This window comes from Anser anser (assembly GCF_964211835.1).
Source record: "Anser anser genome assembly, chromosome: 1".
NCBI classification, from domain to species: domain Eukaryota; kingdom Metazoa; phylum Chordata; class Aves; order Anseriformes; family Anatidae; genus Anser; species Anser anser.
The window spans coordinates 94,225,163-94,248,103 of NC_139720.1; the positions used below are offsets into that span (position 1 = coordinate 94,225,163).

Sequence of the window (22,941 nt, forward strand, 5' to 3'; positions counted from 1 at the left end):
CATAATAACACTGTCCCACATTCTTAAATCTGCCTATCGTTATGAATTGGTAGTTGTTCTTCTTTTCACATTCAGACCTCGATGTTGGGGGGCTCAGTTTCCTATAGTATTGTGTAACATTTATCCTCTCTAAAACTTTCACTTCTTTACATTGAATTGTTTCATTTCCTTTTACTTGGGGCAGTGGGAGGTTATTATACCCCACTCAAGCGGGTCCCCTGTTGCTTTTGGAATGGGCATACAAGCAGTAATTCTATCAGTTCCTTTAATTATGGCAAAATCTTTAATCAATCCTACCAGTAAATCCTCTGATGGTTGCCTGTGTGGGATCTGTACCGCTTGTGTCCATGGTACCTGGCCCTCTCTTTTTCTTCTAGATCCTTTTCGGTGGGCTACCAATATTCCTTTATCCAATTTCGGATATACCAATATTTCTCTTATCCCGTAATCTGTGCTATTTTCATGTGTTACCATGCACCTTTGTTGACTTTAGTAACACTAAACAGGGTTCAGGTGGTAGCTCCTCTCAGTTGTTGGCCCAATTCTATGGTTTTACTTACGTACGCCTTCCCCTTCCATCCAGCCTTCAATCCTGTATTGTCCCTGGTTGTGTCTACGTATATTTCCTGGCTCTGTCCGGAGTCATTTATTTTTCCCCAGACCACCTGTAGAGAGCTAATTGTTATTGGTTTATCGTTGTGCATTCCACATTCCAAAGTAACATTTTCTCCTTTGAATATTTCCTCTTTCTTATATTTTTCTGGTATTTCTAGGAACTCAATTACAAGGTATTTACACAAAACAATTACTGTTAGCGTTACTGTTGTTAAGAACCCCAACATTGTATGGTTATACGCACCTCATCTGTAGTTTTGTATTTCCGATTGCTTGCACTGACCAAAATTCGGGAACCTTTTTCACCCGAGTATAATGAATCCAAGCATCCACCCCTTCTACCTTTACAGCTGTAAAAGTAGTCAATAATAATTGATAAGGTCCGGCCCACCGTTCTCTCAGGGGTTCTTCATTCTAGTTTTTAATGTACACTCGGTCACCTGGCTGAATGTCGTGGACAGGATTTTCCAGTGCCAACGGTCGGTTCCACACCAGAACACTTTGAAGTTGAGCTAAAGTTTTACCAAGAGACAATATATAATTATAAACATCCTGGCTCCCTGTTATATGCATATTGGGATTTGGTTCTGGGGATTCATAAGGCTTTCCATACGTAATCTCATATGGGCTTACTGACATTCCACTCCTTGGCTTTATCCTTATTCTCAGTAAAGCTATAGGCAAAGCTTGTGGCCATTGTATTTTGGCTTCCTGGCAGATTTTACCGATTTGTCCCTTTAGAGTTTGGTTCATCCTTTCTACCTGTCCACTAGATTGGAGTCTCCATGCAGTATGTAAATTCCAAGAAATTCCTAATAGCTGGCTTACGTCTTTAACCACAGATGCAACAAAGTGGGGTCCCCTATCCAAGGATATTCCTAACGGAAACCCCAGACCTCGGAATGGTTTTCCATTATATAACCATTTTGCTGTCTCTTTAGCTTGATTGGTGCGACAGGGAAGGGCTTCTGGCCATCTGGAAAAGGTGTCAACCCCTACTAACAAATACCTATATCTCCCAGTCCTAGGTAACTCTACAAAATCAACTTGCTAGTAATCTCCTGGTTCTATTCCTACTCTAACTCTTCCCATCTCAGCATGTTTTCTTGCTACTGGATTATTTTCAGACAAATCTCACACTGACATTACTGATTTTGCCATTGTTAACATATGTGTAGAGACAATGCTACGTTTTAAAAATGTTACCATTGCCTCTGCACCCCAGTGACACTCGTTATGTCTTGTCTGAAGTATTTCTCGCATCACCAAGGGGGGTATTACTACCTGGCCCATAGCAGTTACATACCGTCCATCAGAGTTCTTTCGGGCCTTTAGGAGATTTGCTAATTTCTCATCCTCTGGCGAATATCTTGGTTCCTTGGGAAGATTAAAACAAGTGGTGCCTACCTTGAGTAGTACCAAAGCCATTACATTCCACACCTCCTGAGCAATTTGTCGAGCTGCTCGATCTGCCAGCCGATTCCCTTCTGATATTTTTGAGGTTCCTCCTTGATGAGCTTTACAGTGCATAATAGCCACTTGTTTTGGTTTTTGTACCGCATTTATCAAATTTAACACCTCCTCTTGATAGCTTATATGGGCTCCTTGTGAGGACAACAGCCCTCTTTCTTTCCATAATGCTCCGTGAACATGGACTACTCCAAAAGCATACTTTGAATCTGTCCAAATATTTACCATCTTTCCTTTACTCAGTTCCAGTGCTCGAGGTAGGGCTATCAGTTCCACTCACTGTGCTGATGTTTCAGGTGGTAAAGGTTTTGCTTCGATTACTGTCTTCAGGGTTGTTACTGCATACCCTGCATATCGTGTTCCATTCTCCACAAAACTACTACCATCAGTAAAAAGTTCCCAGTCATACCTTTCAAGGGGTACATCCTTCAAATCCTCGCGGCTGGCATGGGTATGTTCAATTATTTCCACACAATTGTGTTCCAACGGTCCTTCTTCTGGAACAGTTCCTAGAAATACTGCTGAATTTAACAGGTTAGTTGTTTTCAAGGTTACGTCATCTTGTTCAGTTAGTATTGCCTGATATTTCATCATTCGACTGGGTGATAACCAGTGGCCCCCCTTTTGTTTTAAAACAGTTGTTACCGTATGTGGTACAAAAACTTCAATATGTTTTCCCATTCGAACGCAAATAATTTTCTATCTTTATCAAGAGGTATGCAAGAGAAGGCATCCTTTAAATCTATCACAGTAAACCATTTATATATCTCTCTCACAGATGTTAACAATGTGTAAGGATTAGCCACTACCGGGTGAATGTCCTTTGTTATTTCATTTATTGCTCTAAGATCTCGTACCAATCTATATTCGCCATTCCGCTTCTTTACTGGAAAAATTGGAGTATTGTATTCCGATTTACATTCTTCCAAAATCTGATATTTGAGAAATTTGTCAATAATTTTCACTGTCCCCTGCCTAGCTTCTATCTTAAGTGGATATTGTTTGATTCAAACAGGTTTGGCTCTTTCCTTTAATTCCACCTTTACCAGTTGTGCCAGTTTTGACTTCCCTGGTACATCTGTTTCCTGTACTGTTGGTATAACTGCATTTTCTACTTCTCTTGGAATATTAACAAAGGGTTTATCTTTGATCATTAGGATTTGTCCTACTTTGGACTCAGGTACCTTCATTATTAATTCTCCATCCTCAAAGGTTATTGTTGCATCTAATTTAGCTAATAGATCCTGTCCCAAGAGTGGAATCGGGCATTCTGGTACATACAAAAAATCATGGTTTAGTTCCTAACCCCCAAAACGCAAATCAAGGGGTTGTAAGAATGGCTGTTCCTCCTCCTTCCCTGTGGCTCCAATTATTGTAGCTGTCTTAGTTCCTAATCGTCCTTTTAAACTATTTAACACTGAATATGTTGCTCCTATTACATTTACAGACTAATTAACACAGAGAAAGAAGCTCCTGTAACCAACAACAACAAAAAAATTCAAGCCTCTCTCTTCGTTTCCTAGCTTTATTTCAACTAGTGGACCTGCTAGGGTAGATGCCCCAAATTTTCTGTCCAAATTTTCTGTCTTTTTTTTTTTTTTTCCATTGCGTTTCAAAGTTGGTCCAAAAATTCAAAAATTCCATAGAGGTTTCTTTTGGACCTTGTTGGAACAGATTCTCAATTCCCAATTTAACCAGATTTTGGTATTTACATAATTTCCGGGGTGGTAAGGGTCTCAGTGGGGGGGGGGGGGGGGTGTCTGTCAGGGGAATGCAATGGTTGAAAGTTCCCTGAGCGGTCCCATTGGCAATCTGAGCTCACACATGAACTCAGGTTGTTTTAAGAGTTAGCTGCTTTTCTGTTTCCATGACAACTCTCTCGGACCCATCATGGTCCCTCTGCCCCAGAGGGCTCACACCCCTGATTTTGAGATCTCAGCCTCGGGTTGAGGCGGAACTATTAACATTCCTACATCCTCTTCCCCTGCTCATTCAACTTCAAACAGCTCTGTTAAATACTACATGCCACACAACCTTTAACACCTTCAACAACCCTTTTAACACTTCCTTTATCTTCCTCCAGCCTGTACTTTTCTAATGCCAACACCAAAGGCTCGGTCAGGGGCCAACTTAATTCCATACCTTTTCCCTCCAAGATGCTGAAACAACATATCAGTATACAACATTTCATCCTATTTTCCTTCTCTCCTCAAAAACAACATTAATTGCAAGACACTGTTATAGTCGATTGACCCATAAAGTGGCCATTTAGTTTATACAGTGGCCACAATTGATTGCAATACTTAGTGGAAATCCTCTTGCTTTCCGCGCCCCCCCCACTCCCCGTTCCGACAATATCCCTCCAATGTGCCAATATACACCCAAGGAGGCTTTCTTTTGGACGTCTTTGTTTTGGATATTACCCATTTCCTTGATTTCCCATCCCCTTTTATTTATTTATATTAATTACTGTCCCTTGTTTCAATTTCCACGCAAACCTTTTTATTGCAGGTTTTACTATGTTTTCCTAGTCTTCTCAAATGTCCCAATTCTCTGGGATTAGACTCCACATACAAACTTCACTATTTCAGATTATTAATGAGCCCCGTTCCAATCATAAATCCACAGGACTTCGGAAAAACAGCTGAAGCACTCAGCCTTCCGTCTTCTAGACTTACAATACCACCTTTTCCACAAAATTTACATTTCAACAAGACCGAATTTCAAGCCGAATGCTAATTTTTCTCATGCACTTTGTTAGTAAGCCTACACAAAACAAGGAATCGCTCCTGTGTATCCATCAAGATGGGGGTTTAAAAGGTATTGAGGCCTAAATAAATTCGCTCTCCCCCTTCTTACCAAATTCCCAGGGCTCAAGCCCGAACCACCAAAGAAGTGACTCTCCATTCTACCGCTTTGATAATCAGTCAGCCCCCCTCCCCCGATACTTGGGAAACTGACCAAACACCACCGCGAATATACCGAAACTTTTAAACTGTTACTTAGATAATGCTTCCACCTTCCTCCTTGTCACACTCAAAACATTTAAGAACGAAATAGGATTACAAGATGCACCGGCGGGCCCGTATATTGGGCACCACCAATCAACATTTGGATAAAACAGCACTTCTTTTCGGTCTGTCATGCGCTTTGTTCGTCTCCGGCCGCTCCCCTCGCGGAGAATACGGAACCGCGGATCGGAACTCCGCACTCGCTTCGCAGCGATGCTGCGTCTCGCTCACAACACAATCACGCAATCACACAGAGAGGCCTTTGCTCTTCTCGCTCACAAAATAACGTTAATTGTAAGATAGTATTGTACTGTAAGGTTCCGTTTTCTGGCCAACTTTCTTGATCTTCTAGTTCATACTGTGGCCACCAAACATTACAGTAATCAACCAGTTTACCCTTTCGTAACTCCTGCCCGAAACACCCCTCCTTCCAGTGTGCTAGTAAACAGCCCAAAGGGGAGGATTGCGGTACCGAAGCATTACCGCCCAGAATACTTTTGAGTTTTTCCATTATCAGCTATAGCTTTTACCGAACCGAACCAGATGCTGAGCCTGCAGCAAAACCAGACCACTGATGCCGAACCTGCAGCGCTTTCGCGACTGTCTGACGGACGGCGCCTAGGCTTACCACGGGAATTCCCTAGCCCAACCGTGCGTGGCTTTCGCCGCATCTGACCGGCAGGCTCCCAGACCAGATCGGTACCGATTACCAGAAAGCACCTTTTTCTTACCCTTTCAGAGGTATGTTGTGAGCAGCGGGGGTTGGTCGCGGCCGATGGCTCCCCGAGAAACTCCTCGGTGCCGGCTGGAGCGTGATCAGTTTGCGAGCCGCATCAGCAGTGCCCACGAGGTCCCATCTGGGTCGCCAAAATGTTAGCGTTCATGAAAACACATAATCCACAAAGTGATTATATAAAGGTGCTTTATTAGGCGCCGGAAGTTAGGGGCATGCCTGCCCAAATCTAACTTGGTCTGATTTGTTCTCTTAGTTCTCTTTTATCTCCTAGGCTATTACATATGCATTAGGTTTCACAACTCATCTATGCATATTCATTTCCTAGCTCTGCCTAGCCTCGCTTCGTATGCTAATTATCTTATCAGTCCTTCTGCGCTTGCCTACTACTCTCTGGTGGTCGTCTGGGTGGTCGTCGGGATGAAGTAAGATGTCTTCATCAGAGTTGAACTTTTTAACCTTTCTTTCTCACGCATGCTCTCTGAGCCCTTGGTCTCAGTCCAAACCGCAAGGTTGGTTTGATCCAGTTCCCGGGGTCCAAGAAGCCCCAGTTATCTAGATGTCTTGCAAATTGAGCATTCTTTTAATCCTCCTTACTCCTCATCATGAATCGGTGCATTCTCTCATGCTACCCTTACACATATATTTTGTATCTTCCAAGCGCAGCCTCGGAACAGTACATTGCAAATGTAACATATTAAGCAATATTGTATTATTTCTCCTTCTATTACTAACAATACTATTACAAGATATAAATGCTCTTTTTTTTTTTTGAGAGTGAGCAAAGCTCATATGGTTCAGCTATCCTGTTTTCTCTTTATTGTTATTTAAACTGATATGTGATCATTAATCTATAGTGTAAGTAAATTAGAGGGCAGCAAGAAAACTGAGTACCAGTAGATTGGTTTTCACTTCTTGGGCATGTAGTTGAGGTTGTTGTAAAGTTAATGAAATACGAGGAGTTTTCCTGTGTTTTTTTAAGACATTTCATCTGTTAAAACTAGCTCCTCATGTGCTATGACATGATTTATGATCAAGCATCAATGAGAATGCATTGTCCAAGTCAAAGGTCAGTGGTTTACTTGCAACTTTATTTTGTCTCACGCTTACAAGAACTTTGTACCTGGCAATACGTCAGCTCATAGCACCAGCAGATAATTGAGTTTTATCATGTGTGTAACATCCTCTATTTTCAGTTTCGTATACCAAAGAAGAAACCAAACACCAAGTCAGAGGATGTCCAAGTTCAGTACCCTTTGACAAGGCTCCCAGGCTCCCACCATTGGGACTACCCTTTAAAAGAGGTAAAGAGAAGTTCTTCAGAGCATAAAGTATGCAGGAAAGTTGCATGGGCATTTTGTTCTAGTTCGGAGGCTGGATTTTTTTTTTTTTTTTTTTTTAGTACTGAGTGCTTCCTTCTACCTGTGTGACCAGTACTTGACCCAGATTAACTAGGAAAGTCAAGTGTGTAGGTCTGGAATGTGTCTGTAAGCATACAGCTACAGAAATTGAAGTCTGTGCTGTGTTACCAGCCTAAATCATAAAAAAGCAGAGTTGGTCCTCAGATGTGGTTGACAGAAGGTTTCCATTTTGTTAAAGCCAATATCAAGTCCTGAAGCAACCTCTTACACCATGAGTACAAAGGTGAATATATGTGCATGTTTTCAGATTTGGGTTACTTATCCAAACTGTTTTTATTATGCTATGGAAGTCGCTTTTACATTCAGTTTTCAGTTGGTTGTTATTTGTATCTAAGAGCTGAAACTGTAAGAGAATAGTTGAAATACAGTATGACTTCTCGTAGAATTTTAGGTCTTAATGCAGAAAGAACTAATTTCTATATTAAGACTGTACATGGCATTACCATAAATGATTGTCTTGATTATCTTGGTCAGGCATAGAAGCAAACAAGTACAAAATCTGTTTGAAATTCACTAAGTTTTTTATAAATGCCATACTTAGGAAATGTGTTTTGCTGCTCTTGACTCCTTCAACTCAGGACATTGAGAGTTCGTTGCCAGTTCTATTGCTTTCAGAACCATGTGGCTAGACAAACCAGTTCCTCTACAGAGAAGTTGTAAAAACCTGGTGAAGGAAGTTGGGAATTCTAGTAACTTACAGGAGTGCTGGTAATGTGAGCCAGTTCTCATGGCAGGTCCCATTATGTTCTGTACTGGTAAAGTAAGCAGGGCATGCAGTTGTAGTAGGGCTTTGAAGCAGTAAGTCGTACCCTGGAGTTACAAGCAGCAGCGTCTTAGGCAGAGCCAGATAGCACCAGTATAGAATTCTTCCTGTCTTTCTCTCTGCTTCTACAAAAACAGTGATTGGATTGGCTGAATTGAAAAATCATTTCTTATTTCCTGTATACTGTCTTATCTTCCATTTCTTGTTTTTCTTACCTGTCTACATATTTCAGATTTTTCCATGCAGTAGAGGTCTTCATATGCTGTAAATGAGTCTTTTTATATTCTCTTTAAAGACAGAGAACTCATGAGATATCGTAATTAAATCATTTTTCTATACACAGGACCAAACATCTATCCAGGCTGTATTTAGCATTAACATTTGGCTCAACATCATTAGAAAAAATGTTGTGTAGCTTTCATTGATTTTGAGCATATAGGTTTCTCACATGCTCACCTCAGAGCACTGATTAGTGAGCTACATGATGTTTGGAGGCAGAAGGAGGGGAAAGCACCTTCTTGCTTCCAGCTGTTGTAAAACGGAGTTTTTTTTCCATTACAGTCAGTTTGCTAAGGAAGAAGTACGATTTGGTACTCATCTTTGAGAATTCTCTAAGGCATGCAAAATATGTGTGGGCATGATTCTTTCAGGCATCCTTTCACACCACACTCAAACAGAAATGAAGATAACTTAGTCTGCTTTAAGCCTGACTAGCATCATTTTCAAACCTCAGTTTGGTTTATCTTTTTATATGAAAAATATGAGGATAGAGTAGAGAGTTTTCTGGAACTGCAGAAATGAGTGTGTTTTGGGGCTTCATTGATTTAATTTGGACTTATAAATACATTCTGGTAAGGCAAGATGACCTGGGGAGGGGCAGGTCTTGCGTTTGCCACACTATGCAAATACCAAACCTTCAGCTACTTCCTAATCAGAATTATGCATCTGTGAGTGGAATATCACTTGGTTAAATTCACAGAGTTAAAGCAGAGATTATCTCACTTAACTGCGACTATGTGGAACAAGCTTAATATTTCTTTTTGGGATAGTGCTCCTTTAAATAGGGAAGTAATTGAATTGTCCTGTATTAATTCTGGAGGAAAAAAGAGCAAGTTCCCAGCAAGATCGGGCAATACACAAATTCTTTATAGTAAATAAATTCATATGTTACAAAATTGCTGTATGTGTTCTTTGCATCTCTGCTCTATCTGATCAGTTGATTTGTTTCAATGTCTGGCATTGTTCATTTTTCAGGTGTAATGTCCGTTATGACACTTGGGTCTGTTAGAACTTTCCAACTTTATTTGTTTTATTTCAGTGGAGATTAAGTGCCAGCAACAGAGGGACTTATGCAAAAGGAAAAAGACAAAGGGACTGTGACAGATGCAGCTCTAATGATGAAGAATCCATTGGGTAAGAAGCCATTTCAGAATTAGTTATTCTGTTTGCATTTTCTGAAATTCATAATCTTCCTTGAATACAGGCGTTGTTGGTCTCTAGTTAATTGGGTCATGTGGAGATGGTTTTCAGGGTGGTAGCCCATCTTCAGAGAATATAATGTTTCAGTGACTTAATGACACTGAATTATGAAGCAACAATACGTTTTTTTTGCTTCAGCACAAGGCTGCAACATCAGAATGAGAATGGAACACTAACTAGAGGAATTACGGCTTGTTGACCTGCTTACAATCTTGAAAGGTGTCCAAGAAAACTCTGAAGCTTTACAGTCATTGTAGACAAATGGAAATGAAAATTGAGAAACAGATTCACTGCCAGTAGCTAGGAAGCATAGTGAGCTCATGAAAGAGTTAATTTTATTTATCTTAATGAAGCAACTATTGTTCCATAAATCATGGAAATAATTGCATGATTTTTGCCCCATTCTCTGCCCTGTTTTCTGACTGGAATATAACTTGGTCATAAATGATTTATTGTCAGGAGAGGCTGTTAGAAACAAAGATCATGAGAATGCGTAGTGACAGTAGGTGTTTTGTCACGCTCGTATTTACTCTGAAACCAGGAAATAAGTCTTAAAGACAAACTCTTAGCTCCTCTCTTTTTTTTAAAGTATAATCTTAATTAATGGTAGCTAATACCAAATACTTAGGGGGACATATTTCATCTAAAGTGTTGCCTAAGCATTGTTACTGCCACTTTTTTTAGTCAGAAGTGACTAAATGGATGTGTTAGCACAAACCCACATTTGCTCATGGTTTAATTAAAGTTCTGGATTACAAAATGTAGTAGTTTATTGCTTCTATCCCTCCTGCTGAGAGGAAGGACCATGATGGTTGAAAGTGGTCATAAAACACGACTGCTTACATTTGGATACCTCCTCAGGGCCTTGTGGATAGTGACTCTGAGGTGAGTTGTTTGTGATCTCTGGACAGGGTGTCAAGGCATGTTAGTTCCCTAGTCCCTCTCATACCATGGTGATCTCTTACATGTTCTCGTGATTGTGTCAAAACAGATTAGGACAGTTTGTTAAATACATATAGTCCAATTAGTGTTTTTGCAGAAAGCTAGGCATGATATTTATTGGTCAATTGATGTTTTTTATCCCACTTATGAAGCTTTTTTATTGTTGAGGAAGGGGATGACATTGTTCTAAGGGTAACTGTCACTGACTGGAAACAGAGCTTAGGGACATCCACTTACCTCAGCTGTATTACTCCTGTGTTCTCTAAGAGGGAAATAAAAACCAAACAAAATCCAACAACAACAAAATAGTTGTTTTGAAATTCAAGCTTCTAGTCGTGGTCTGTTAATTTTTTTTCAGGGGGAGGGTGGGAGAAATACTTCAGATGTGATTCTTTCAGCTCAGAATTTTAAACATTAATTGCAATACATCACAACTGAATCGAGTACTACCCTGAGACAGTCATTACACAGTGCTTCCCCTTGCCCTGATGCACACATCCAGGTGGTAATAACTTCTGGTCCAGCAAAGTGGTGAGGCTAGCTGGGATGTTTGCCATTAAAACATTGACTTGTAATGAATTGAGGAAAGGGCAAGGTCTTGGAGTAGGAAGATGAGGACAACATAAAGAGGTCTTCTATTCCACGTGGTGTCATCAATGAATGTGACAATGAGAGTTTCCCAATATCGATTGTGCATCGTTTTATTCATTTAGGCTTTGAAGGGCCAAGAACCACCTGGGCTGTGTACATACTGCAAAAACGTAGATGAATATATAGCAAGTCTATCAGCGACATTATTCTGTGAGCCCAGGACAAGTATTCAGCTATTACAGGACCTGAGAGGGGACCCTGGCATGGCACATGGGATATCACTATTAAAATAATTATTTTTACAAAATTTGGGTTTACTGGTAGAAGAATACAGGCATTGAAGATGGTTGTGTAAGCCATTATTAATTTACTCCAAGAGAAGTCAGTAGCTTCTAGGTCTGGTTTTGATCACACCGTAATATAAATTTGAACAAACGGGAGCCAAGGGTTGTGACACTGATTTGTACCCAAATACAGTCATTGAGAAAGGAGCTGCATCTAGGAGCTCTGATTCTCGTGTGCAGTAGAGGTCAGCCATTTTCTGCCAATTGATATGAATTATTTCGGTCCTGCACTTTGTAAGTTAGCATAATACTTCTGCCCGTGAAGTGATTTAAGACTCGAGAGGAGCAGCTAACAGCGTTTTTCACATTGCATATTTTTTTCTTTTCCATCCCTACAATTTTAAGTATGTTTTCATTACCTTTAATAGTGTGTGGAAGTGGAGAAGAGGGCATAAATAAGGTGGGTGTTTGCCGTAGAAACAAAAATACTGTTTTGGTTTTCCTTCACCAAGATGCCTCCAGTCTTAGTGTTGTGCAGGTTGCTTTCTGTCAGCAGGACTTGGTTTTGGTGCATACTTTGCTTGCTTTTTTCCTGCTTTGCATCAGCTTTTTTTTTTTTTTTTTTTGGAATTTCTTTTGCATGACTTGCTCACTTCATTCTGTGGACAATTTAACAGGTAATTTAGGTATCTGTGTCCCAGTCCTCATAAGTCCTCATAGCAGAGATGCATTTTGGCATAAATGTAGGTGTTTTTCTTGCATTTCTTTTACGTTTACTCTTTGTTACATGATTTTTCAAGAAATACCACCAGGTGCCAGGTTCCCTTTTAAAAAGGGAAGCCATTGAGAGCTGCAAGCACTGTACAGCTCTGAAGATAGGTCATAACAGATAGTTCATGTGAATGTCTTCAGTCAGAAACTGATTCCATGTAGGAAGTAATGCCTTAGTTTGATGCTGTCACCTTTACAGATAGCCAAATATGTACCCTTTTCTTCCTTGTTATTTGTTGGAGGCTTTTTTCCTTACCAGGCAGGTTTCCAGTGCAAAGCTAGTTGCCTAGATGAGTGTATACTTCAAATTGTAAGATCGTTTTTGAGAAGATATTTTTACTAAAATATGTAAGGCCCATTTAAATCAAGGGAGTGGCAAACATTGCTAATTCAGTTCTTAATAACAATCACTAAACCAAATTGCTAAGGGACCTGGAGCCTGTCAGGATCTAACCTGATAGAAATATGAGCAAAGGATGTCAGATTTAAGCTTCCAAGATAGCAGAACAAGTTATAGGTAATGAAGTCCAGTTGCACTGGAAATTCTTCTGACTGCTTTACCTCCTGCTGTAGGTTTTCTTTTGTCATTATGATATTGTTGAAGTCCTTAAGGGTTGGAATCTTTTCAGTTATCTTTATAGGTCCTGATCATACAATTAAACCGAAGACTCTGTGACCATGTATGTTCCCGCTGGACTAATTATCTTGTGAACTCAGGCTTAATTTAGTAAAATGTAATTATGGCATCTTAGACAAATAGAAGGAAAAGATTTGTTAAGAAAAGAAAAACTGTTATTTATACAAGGTGAAACAATGAAACCCGAAAAATAATTAGTTCTGCCAAATAGTCGGTTAGCATTACTCTAGTCAGGAGGATGGAAGGTTTCATACAATAACTTATTTATATTGTCTCATGGTGCTCTACTGTAATGATTTTTAAAACCCTTTTAACCCTTTTGCAAAGGCCATCTTCTATAACTGTTGTATTTGAAGGAAGGACACTGTTTAGATACTTCGAGGTTTGATTTTTAGTTTCAAGTTGTCTTGGAGGAAGAAGGGAGGTATCTGGCTTAGCCTTCCGGTGTTTCATCTCTTCTGAGACCCCCCAAAAGATGAGATGTCTTTTTGCTGCAGCTGTGTAGTAACTGGACCTCTAAAGTAGTTTAAGTCCTTATCTTTAAGGGGGAGATTAAAACCCAAAGATAAATCTCTAGTTTCGGAAGATGAATCTGCATGAGTTACTTGATGACTTCTATCCCTGTAATTAACTACTTTAGAAGCTGTAAATCTTATTAACAGATTAATAGGTTCTTGTGTGGCTCAACTCTTAGTTTTACCAGATTTCTTACGTGGGTGTGCTTCCTCACATCCATTATTTCTGGAACACCTTACAGTTGGACAATCAAATTATGTGTAGGTCTAGTCACTATAAACACTTCCAGCATAGTAAACCAGGGATAACGTATCAACTCGGAGCATCTGAGAAGCCCAGAAATAAAACTAGAACTTGTGACTTGGAGTAGACTTCCCATAGAAGATAAGTCTCTTGCTTCCTGTGCTAAATCAAGACTACTTTGCAGGCTCAGTATGTGTTTAATAAAACTCAGTTCTCTGGATCCTTAAAGTATAGAACAAACCTTTTTTGTTGGTCTACAATATTTGAAGCAGATGCTCAGACTCTGCAAAGGGTTCTTAAAAGTAGTCACGGGGTATATGCAAATGTAGATAAAACAGCAAATGCCTCCCTGCCTTTTGGTGACTCTGCCTAAAGCATTCTGGAGAACTCCTGTGGCTTAGGTCAGTCTTTTGATGAGTCTAGAGACTTTGTACGTGTGACTTCTCATTGCCATCAAAGAGTCTGTCTCTTACTTCAGAAACCCTGGATTGTTTTTCCTGCAGTAATTAGGACTCATCCCTTACAAAACACTTTCCTCCTTTGATACCAAGAACCTGAACAAAGTGCTTTAACTTAGTGGTTTTTTTTTTAATCCATCAGCTTTTTATTTTTTTTGACAAGATTAACAGCAACTAAAATATTGGTGTGTTATCAACACCAGTTTTCAAAAGAAATCCAAAACAAAGTACTTCAAGAGCTACTCTGAAGAAAATCAACTCTATCCCAACCAAAACCAGTACTCTTCTATTTAGTTTTCCTTTGGAAACTTGTAAGAAAAGCCCAGAGAATGAAGGAAAGTGTGTACACTTCAGCTTAAGTTACTTAGTTTTGAATTGGAACCCTTTAAGTTTACTGTCCATCATGCAGGACAGTGGACTCCAGAGCGGGGTGCATGCGCCCAGGAGATCTGCAAGACAACCCATCGGTGTGCAGGAAACAAGTAATTTTTGTACCATTAATAAATAAGAAATAAAATGTTTTTATCATTATTAATCCTTTTTTCCGTATTTGTTTATTAACTTATGTATTAGTAGTGTGTTTGTATAATTTATAATTAAATAAACATTGTTTGCGTGATTAAAGTATTTTTACTGATAGGGGTGCATGATCGAAAAAGTCTGGAGACCACTAGTCTAGGAAATGCATGGCAGAGCTCTTGGAGAAAGCAGATCGTTGTGCACATAAACTATGGCATTCAGTGATGCAGAGATTTGATTAAAATTGAAAAGCATTCATAGTGTATATGCAGGTTCTCCCAGTTGTGCAGTGAAACCTTACTGTCTTTTAAGTTCAGTAAGAAGTTGTGTTAACACAATAAGTTAGCACGTAAAAGAAATCTCAACATACAGCAACTTATGCAAGAACACTGTAGAAGGATTTTGAAATATCTTCCCTGTTCACCTATCACTAGCACAGCAGTTTGAAATTTTCTTAAAGGCTCAAGCATACTTGTTCTCCAAGGTTTTTCACGCAAGCATATGTTTAGTACCCCCTACCAAATAACTGAGCTCTTGAGCTGAATGCAGCATGTCACCAGGTCTGCAGTTGTCAACCCTCTGAAGAATAGCAGCTATTTGCTTCAGCTATGTTGCAGTAACATGTAAAAGCTACGTGAACAGTAAAAAGGTCTTTCTGTAGCTGTGGAAGAAGGATTCCTACACTAAAGGGTGAGTGACTTAGGTTAGACACACAAGCAAGAAAGGAGTTCTTACCTTGGTAATCTTTTAAAAAACTATCATAGTAGCCTGAGCTTCGGTGTGCTCTTACAACTGTCCTGGGAAAACAAGTCCAACTCTCACCCATTTGAAAATGAAATTGGTAATCTAGGATAAATCCTGACAAATCAACTATGGTACATAATGCTTATCAGTTTAAAGAAAGCCGTTCAAGTTACTGGCTTTGATGCAGAATTAATTCTTTAGGTCAAGACTTCAGTATCTACCTAGCAGACTCAGAAGTATAGCTACTTGTTTAAATAATCTTAATAGTGAGTCTTCATTAACTTAGTAATTCATAGTTGACTGTTATTTCTTTAGTGAAATTGAAGAGATGTAATCAGTTGGAGCTTCACAACTGTGAGACTATAATCTTTTTTAATATTTTCTAGCAAGAGTTGTATTCTAAATGTTGATCAGGAAGCCAGTCTCTATGGTTCTAAAATAAGATGCCACAATGTGACTGCATGTTTTCATTCCCTGAAAATACCCAATACACTTTCAGAATAGTTTGTTAGGCCATGGTGATGCTACTTCTGACATTTTGCAATAAAAAATAGGCACTGAAATTTCCATGTCCCTGTACTGAAAGTTTACCACTTCAGAATCACAGAATGCATGTGTTTAGTCATTGATAACCAGAAGAAGAAACGCTGGAAGGATGGGTTGATCAACAGATTATGTTACGATTCCTCTTCTCCAAAGAGAATTGCTTTGTAAGTTGTCAGGAAAGTAAAGTAAATTCTAATGAAGATATAAATTATGATGCAGGGACAGGAAACTCATGGAAAAGCTGTGTTGAATTCATGTGACTTAACAAGCTCTCAGCACCCTATTATTAATTTATTATTATATGCATGGCAGGCAACCCAAAGTTATCTTGACGAATGTCCTGAGGACGAAAATAGGAAGAAAATACACACAGGCGCAACCTAAAACTGATGCTATTTTTTCTGATGCTGGCAAGCTGCACTCAAATCAACCACCCTCATCATCTGTTGCCAGCCTAAAGATATGGCAAATTTTAAACCCTACTATCCAAAGTCTTTTTCTATCTAAAAGGTATGTTCTCTTTGCCTTGTGTCACTAAACAAAATAATTTTCCTTGCAGTTATTTTTCATGAGTAACTATTCTATATCGTATCACAGCTGTCTTGTTCATGAAATTTGTTCTCATTCTTCTGTCATCTGACTGGGTTGAATTCTGTTGTACCTGGTTCCTGTTGATAATTATCGAGAGAGATGGTACCAGGTGCACTGTAATGGCATTTCTGATCAGATGGCTTATAGGTGGTCCTGTACTGACAAGAGCAATTAATGGTGATTCAGCCATTAGACTCTCAGAAAAGATATATGTATTTTAAATTCTTGGGAAAAGAAGAGCACATCTGCATTTAACTTCCCTCTTTCTCAGGCAAGGCGTCAAGTATGTTTTCACTGTTCAACAGATTACATGTGAAAATATGAGAACAAGCACAAAGGGGCAGAAGAGAGGCATATCAAGTCCAGTGTCTTTTTTTCCTTAAGCAGTGGTCAGTTGCTGATACCTAGAGAAATGTACGTCTAGAATGAATGCTTTTTTCACTGATGTTTCTCTCTGAGCTTCTGACGATAAACAGTTTCGGGACTTCCTTTATTGGAGGTTGCATCCAGACTATGGTATTCTTCTGTATCAGACTTCCTCTAAATTGTATTTATAACGATAAATCAGTGCATGTCACCCGTGAGTATTTGCAAAAGCCTGTCCCTAATGTAGCCTCCTGATTAAAAACAGATTTGCATCTCAACGCAGGAGGAGATCTGAGTGCTCCCCAGACATCACGCAGTCTGTGCTGGAGTGTGCTTTGTGGATGAATACAGGCAACAGGAGAATTATGCAGGAGATACCCAAAAGACAACATTGTTTGTAATAGATGTAAAAAAGAACATGACAATACATCATGATCCAGAATAACTCAGAGTGGAAGTGGTAGAATTTAAATCCTGGTTTGAGAAAGAGGAGGGGAGTACATCAAAAGCTGTACAACAAGCTGGCTGCAGTTGCATTTTGCAAAATAAGTTGTGCTGCTCTTACACATCTGTGGTCCAGTGAACATCTTCATATTTTTGGCTAGCTTATTTTTGCTTATTTGGCTAGCTTATTTTGCAACTCTTACAGTTGCAGATGTTTTTCTGAGCCTTGCTATTTCTATATTGTAGAATCTCCCTTGAAAGTTGAGGAGGGGGAACAAAATCTAATGCTAACTTTTTGTGTATGTGCTACTTTTTATCTGTTGACTAACAGCTTGAGGGAGTTCTGTTTTACTGGAGGCTTCTTGTTCACAGGAAAATCAAGATTGTTTGCTCCATAATTCAGAGAAATATATACAGATATTGGTTGAAGTGTTTTAGAGTTGCTTTAGAGTTATTAAACAGTACTTAGATTATGTATTAGAGGCAACATAGTGTGAATAATGCTTTGTTAAGGTGAAATTATTTCCCTATCCTTTTCCTTTACAGATTCTTACCTTTATTTTTTGGCTTTATCTGCTTACCTTGGGTTATAAATTCCTTAGTGGGATTTTGTTTTATGTTTCTAGAGGATTGAGAAAAAAGTAATGAAATTTGATGATGTTGGGAATTATCAATCCCCTAAAATGCATGAATTTAACGTGAAGCTTCTTTCTCTGGATTTTGGTGCAGTATTTATGATTTACTGTTATATATATGGCAGGCAACCTCAAGTTATCTTGACGAATGTCCTGAGGACGAGAATTGGAAGAAAATACATAGACAGCCACGTAATAATTGATGCTGATTTATCTGATGCTGACAAATTACAATCAGGTCAACTAGCTTCATCATCTGTTACCAACGTGCAGACATGTCAAATATTAAGTTCTCCTCGTGAAAGTTCTTTTCTGTCTGAAAGGTATGTTACTCAGTGCTGATTTCACTGGTCTTCCTGAAATGACATAACTTCACAATGGAAAAGATTTGCTCAGGAACAATTTTTGTGATACTCCTGCCTTGAAGCAGAAGTTGAGTTTCCCGAGTGCAAACTAACACCCTGCTCTGATGAGCCATTTTAACTTTGCATTTATTCTGATTCAAGCTGTGCATTATATCAATAGGCTACTCTTCTCTCAGAGGAGGAATCTGCATTTCCAGTGGATCGCTGGTTTTGATTTTTGAAGATGGCCATGTAATTCAAACATAGTTCAGTTAGTTTTGTGTCCAGAATGAGCCTTGCTTTCCTGTTGTTATTAATGTCTTCTAACATAGTTTCAAGTAACTTCCGTACAGGATTTTGCTAAGCTCCTCTCTGTGATTTGTTCATTTCTTTTCTCATTAATCCATCAAAGGTGTAAGTCTCATCAACAGATGACCACTGTGTAAAGGCTTTGTGTGTGTCACACTCATTGCTTAACATCTGCTTTTCCTCTTTTCTTCCTGTGTTTACGATGATTGAACATCATAGTAATGCTTGACACACAAAACTAGCAGAAATTAGATATTAGAATTGTATAATGTTTGTTTCAGTCCAGGATGGGAGTTGAATTCATAGTAAGCTGTTTCCTCTTGCCTTTTATGGCCTTCTCTTTGCTTAACAGCAAAGTATCCACAGGAACAAATAGCTAGATATCCGTGGGCAGAAAATAGAATGAGGAAGGAAGAGAAGAAGAATTGGTGGGGGCAGGAAAAATCAACAGTTCCTAGATTAAAGAAATCTTAAAAAACTTAAGAAAAATAAGTCATACTCCTCATTCTGATACATGAACATGTTAGAGAACCTCAGCTGGTAAGACTTGTGTTCTCTTTTTCTGTTGGGATTTCTGTTACTGCTTAAATTAATCTGACAAAGCTACAATTTAAATGAGAGATTTAGAACAGTTAGATTGTCTATGAAGTGTCACTTTAGAAGTATTACATTTGATGCTATGAAATATCTTTTCATAGCTGGCCTGACTAAAGGAAGGGTGGGGAGTTTGGATTGGACTTTCTTTGTTTTGTTTTACTACAAAATCTTTAAGATCTATATTTTTTCTTCTAATTTTTTTCTTCTTCATATTGTTTTGGACAATGGGAGGTAGTGCATTCATAGAGAGGAAAACACGAACTTTTCAATGTAATCCTCTACATCTGAGGAAGCATCTTGCATGTTTTTTCAAGCTCATAGTTGTAGGGTGGCTGTTGTATATTAAGCACAAGAATGGCTTGGACTCTTCAGTATTGAAACAGCTGATAACCACTCTGCTTCATGTAACCCTGTGAAGAGGAAAACCAGTGACAGAAATCCATTACCGACATACCAGTAGAGGAAGTTCAGACTTTTTAAATAAAAGTATGGAACTAGATCTATATTAATTTAGGTTAAGTAATGTCTGTATTTTTCTGTAGTTAACTTTCTCTTTTTAGGTAAAAAGGATCTGAATCATTTTTTTTTAGTAGCTGGTTTCCTCAACTTGCTTTAGATTTGGTGGTGTTCGTTGCTTGAAGGATTAGCTTTCCATTCCTGAAATGCATTTTTCTAATGCATGAAGTAAAAAGCTCGTTATTAGCAGGAATGAACACGAGGAGGATTTTGCACTTCACCCTCCCAGTGACCAGGGTATTAGTGCAAGTTCTAATACACATCCTGTGGGAAATGGAAAATTTAGGGTTTGTTCCAACAAAGACACGGTTTGATCCTGGTCGCCTCTCTGTAGTTCCTGTCTGTGCATAGGATGCACTTGGCATGGATTCTGCTTTTGGAGTCTCTTCTGAGCAGTTGAAGCTCCCCCCTTATAATGGATACGCGTATGTATGTACTTGGCCACGTTGAGATTCTCTGGTACCATCAGAGTAACTAGAATGGAGGTTCTGTTTTACTGAACATTGTTCCTTTGGTACGCTATGGAAATCACAAATGAAGTAAAAGAATTGTGTGTGATCAAAACAGGGGGGTAGTAAGTTAACTGTTCTCTATCAGCTAGAGCTTGCTGTGAGTTCCCCGTTTCCTTTCTTGCTTTTGATGTTACAGAGGGGATTTTGTATTGCTTTTTCACTGCAACCCAGTATGAAATGCATTTGTTTAAGTCACCACTGATCTATCGGTATAATGAATTTAAGGTGGGTCTTAAATGTGAAGAAACTTAGGGCTGTCTAAATTTATCCTTGCTTCTTGTGGCTCTTGAGAACACTTGAGAACATACTTTCACAGCTTCTTAGGTTATGCGTATACCTGTTAAGAGGTGCATTTTAAATGGAATGATCTGTGAAGATTGCAAATAAAAATAAAACCTGCACAGTTTGTATATATACAGTAAATATGTTCAGGGAAGTCCACTAGCTGAACCATTCCTATTGAAATGTGCTCTATTTTTTGTTGAAATGTCTCAAAAATGTCTCAAAGAAAATCTAAAAAACACTGAAGTATTTTCATTCAAAGCAGTCAGATTACATGTTCTGAATACAAGCATTTAAACAGAGAGAGTTGTGGGTTCCAAAATCAAGTTTTCTGCAGTGAGGCTAGCTATTTCTTAACTAGAGCTGCCTGCTCTTTGGAAGACTGTCTTGTTCAATATATAGAATGAATGATACAGCTTATCTACATACACACTTCTTGTGGATATGGGCACATCTGTGATTCTTGGTGAGTGGCAAGAGAATTAGTAGTTTCTTCATGGTGTTTATTTAGTGTTCATCACTAATATTAGAGCACTCTGGAAACCTTTATTTATCTTCACAGCATTCCCGAAGAGCAGTCAAACTCCAACTTACAGATACGGCACTGAAGATGGGGCAGCTGTTCAGAAAGTGTCTTAACAATTTTGATTGTCCAGTTAAAGATGGCAAAGAATGTTCTTTCCCTTGGTTCATGGCATTCTTTACAGGTCCAAGCTCAGCTGTTTGGACCCATATGATCAGCAGTTAGCTCTTTGCAAATTGGACTGCAAAATTCTAAGTTAAGCACATTATGAAAAGTTTAACACAAAATCATTTTGTACTAAGTGAAGTGACAAAAGGAGGAAAGGAACAGATTTTCCAGAGGAGCATTAAATTGCTTTATCTTTTAAGTCTTCTGTTTTTTTCTTATCTTCCAACTCTCACAGCAAATGAAGCAAAGGTCAAGAAGGTTAGTTTCCTGGTAAATTTTCAAAAGAGAAGTCTTGTATATTGGACGTAATTAAGTTCCAGTGAGAAAATATCACGATACCATATTTAGTTACATGTTCATAATGCATACACTGGAAGCCAAAGTACAGTTACGTAAGACTTTTGTCAGCTCTAACTAGCCTGCAGAGAATGTGAAGTTAACATTTGCAACATCAGACTCAAATGTAAGGATGTCATACTGTTCAGGCTATCAGTGCATCCTGTATATATTCTCCAATATATTAAAAACAAAAATCAAAACTAAATGATACCCCCAACTGATTACTTTCTTGCATGTCCTTATTTTTAGAATGAAAGTACAAGCTCAGAGATCCATGTGTAGGTTTCCTAGTTTTCCATACTCTAAACCCTGTCTATTTCTTTTCCGTTTTTTACTCATTCAGATCCCTCTCTATCCAGCTCCCTTCAGAGTTACTGTTTCAGGCTCTTCTGAGCAGGAACTTCGTTTTCAAGTCTTTTCTCATTGCAGGAACTTACCCTGTGGATTCTATTAGCAGTTCTAAATCTAAACAACAAATATACTACTTTGCCTCATTCCTACTGCATTCAAAGGCAAGGATACAATTAGCTGACTGTTCTCTTTTTTTTTTTTTTTTTTTTGTTCTGTGTTCTCATGGTAGTCATGCTTTACAGCAAAATAATATTTCAGTGTCTGGGATCAAGCATGTCAGATTTTCATTCCTCATGTCTTTTATAAACATCTATTTCATTAGTGATGTCAGAGTATCTGCATATTTTCATGACGGAGACTGAAATAGTTTGTGTTTCATTTGCTGAGCTCCACCTGTTTTTGAGAGGCAGAAATGTGTCTAATCAACTCTTGTTTCTGTTGAGGTTTATTAAGTATTCTTCCAAAATTAAAGATAACTCTTGGTTAATGTTCTTTACAGGTCGGAGTATTGCTCAAGAATGACAGATGATGATCTGTCTGAATTGACCAAAGCTTCTAAGAAACCAGAAAGAAGTAACGTCTTTACCTGTAGAAGACGAGAGCTACAGAAGAAAGGTTTGTAATGAACAATAATCTAGCGTTCAAATACGATGGTTCGAGATTGCTGAGAATGTATTTTTTTTTCTGAAGTCTAGTGTTACAAGGAGAGCACAGAAATAAAATAATAGGTGTTGCGTTATTGCATTATTAATATATGTTGCAGTATATATGTTTGCTCAAAACCAAGCTTTTGCAGGTATGGTAAAATATATCAGGTAGCTATGATTTTAAATAAGAATGAAGTTGTGATGAGTCAGATCTGTGAACAAAAGGAAACATCATTATAATCCTGATTTTATAAAAATAAATATCTTTAATCTCAAGAATTGAATATATTAGGAATACTGAAATGGTTTGTGAACCCTGCTGAAATTTCTGCTACGTGACTATTTGTTTTTTCTTGTTGCAAATAATGAGCTGTCTGCTGATTCTATAGGGGGAACATACAGTCTTTTCAATACAGATAAGTAATATTTGCAGATGCAAACAGGAAGTGGAGAATGTCGCATCCAGGACAAACTAAAAGAAAGACTGTGGAATACAGAGCACTAATTCATACTTGGGAGTAGTGACTTTGGTTATACGCTTATCTATTCTTGTGATAATAATGTTTCCGGTATT

General features: G+C 38.6%; 1 protein-coding gene across 12 annotated transcripts in view; it reads left to right on the forward strand.

Annotated features, from left to right (window-relative positions):
• The window catches only part of SENP7 (SUMO specific peptidase 7), a 49,880-nt gene that overhangs the window by 4,127 nt on the left and 22,812 nt on the right, over positions 1–22,941 (forward strand). For 4 of the 12 annotated variants that reach the window (XM_083807204.1, XM_083807201.1, XM_083807205.1 and 1 more), the window contains exons 3-7: positions 7,026–7,133; positions 9,332–9,426; positions 16,056–16,253; positions 17,905–18,102; positions 22,220–22,335. In XM_083807204.1, coding sequence (XP_083663330.1) covers positions 7,026–7,133; positions 9,332–9,426; positions 16,056–16,253; positions 17,905–18,102; positions 22,220–22,335 — 715 coding nt within the window. The remainder of the gene's footprint in view (positions 1–7,025; positions 7,134–9,331; positions 9,427–16,055; positions 16,254–17,904; positions 18,103–22,219; positions 22,336–22,941) is intronic. The other 8 variants (XM_083807207.1, XM_083807208.1, XM_083807209.1 and 5 more) reach the window with 5 other exon arrangements.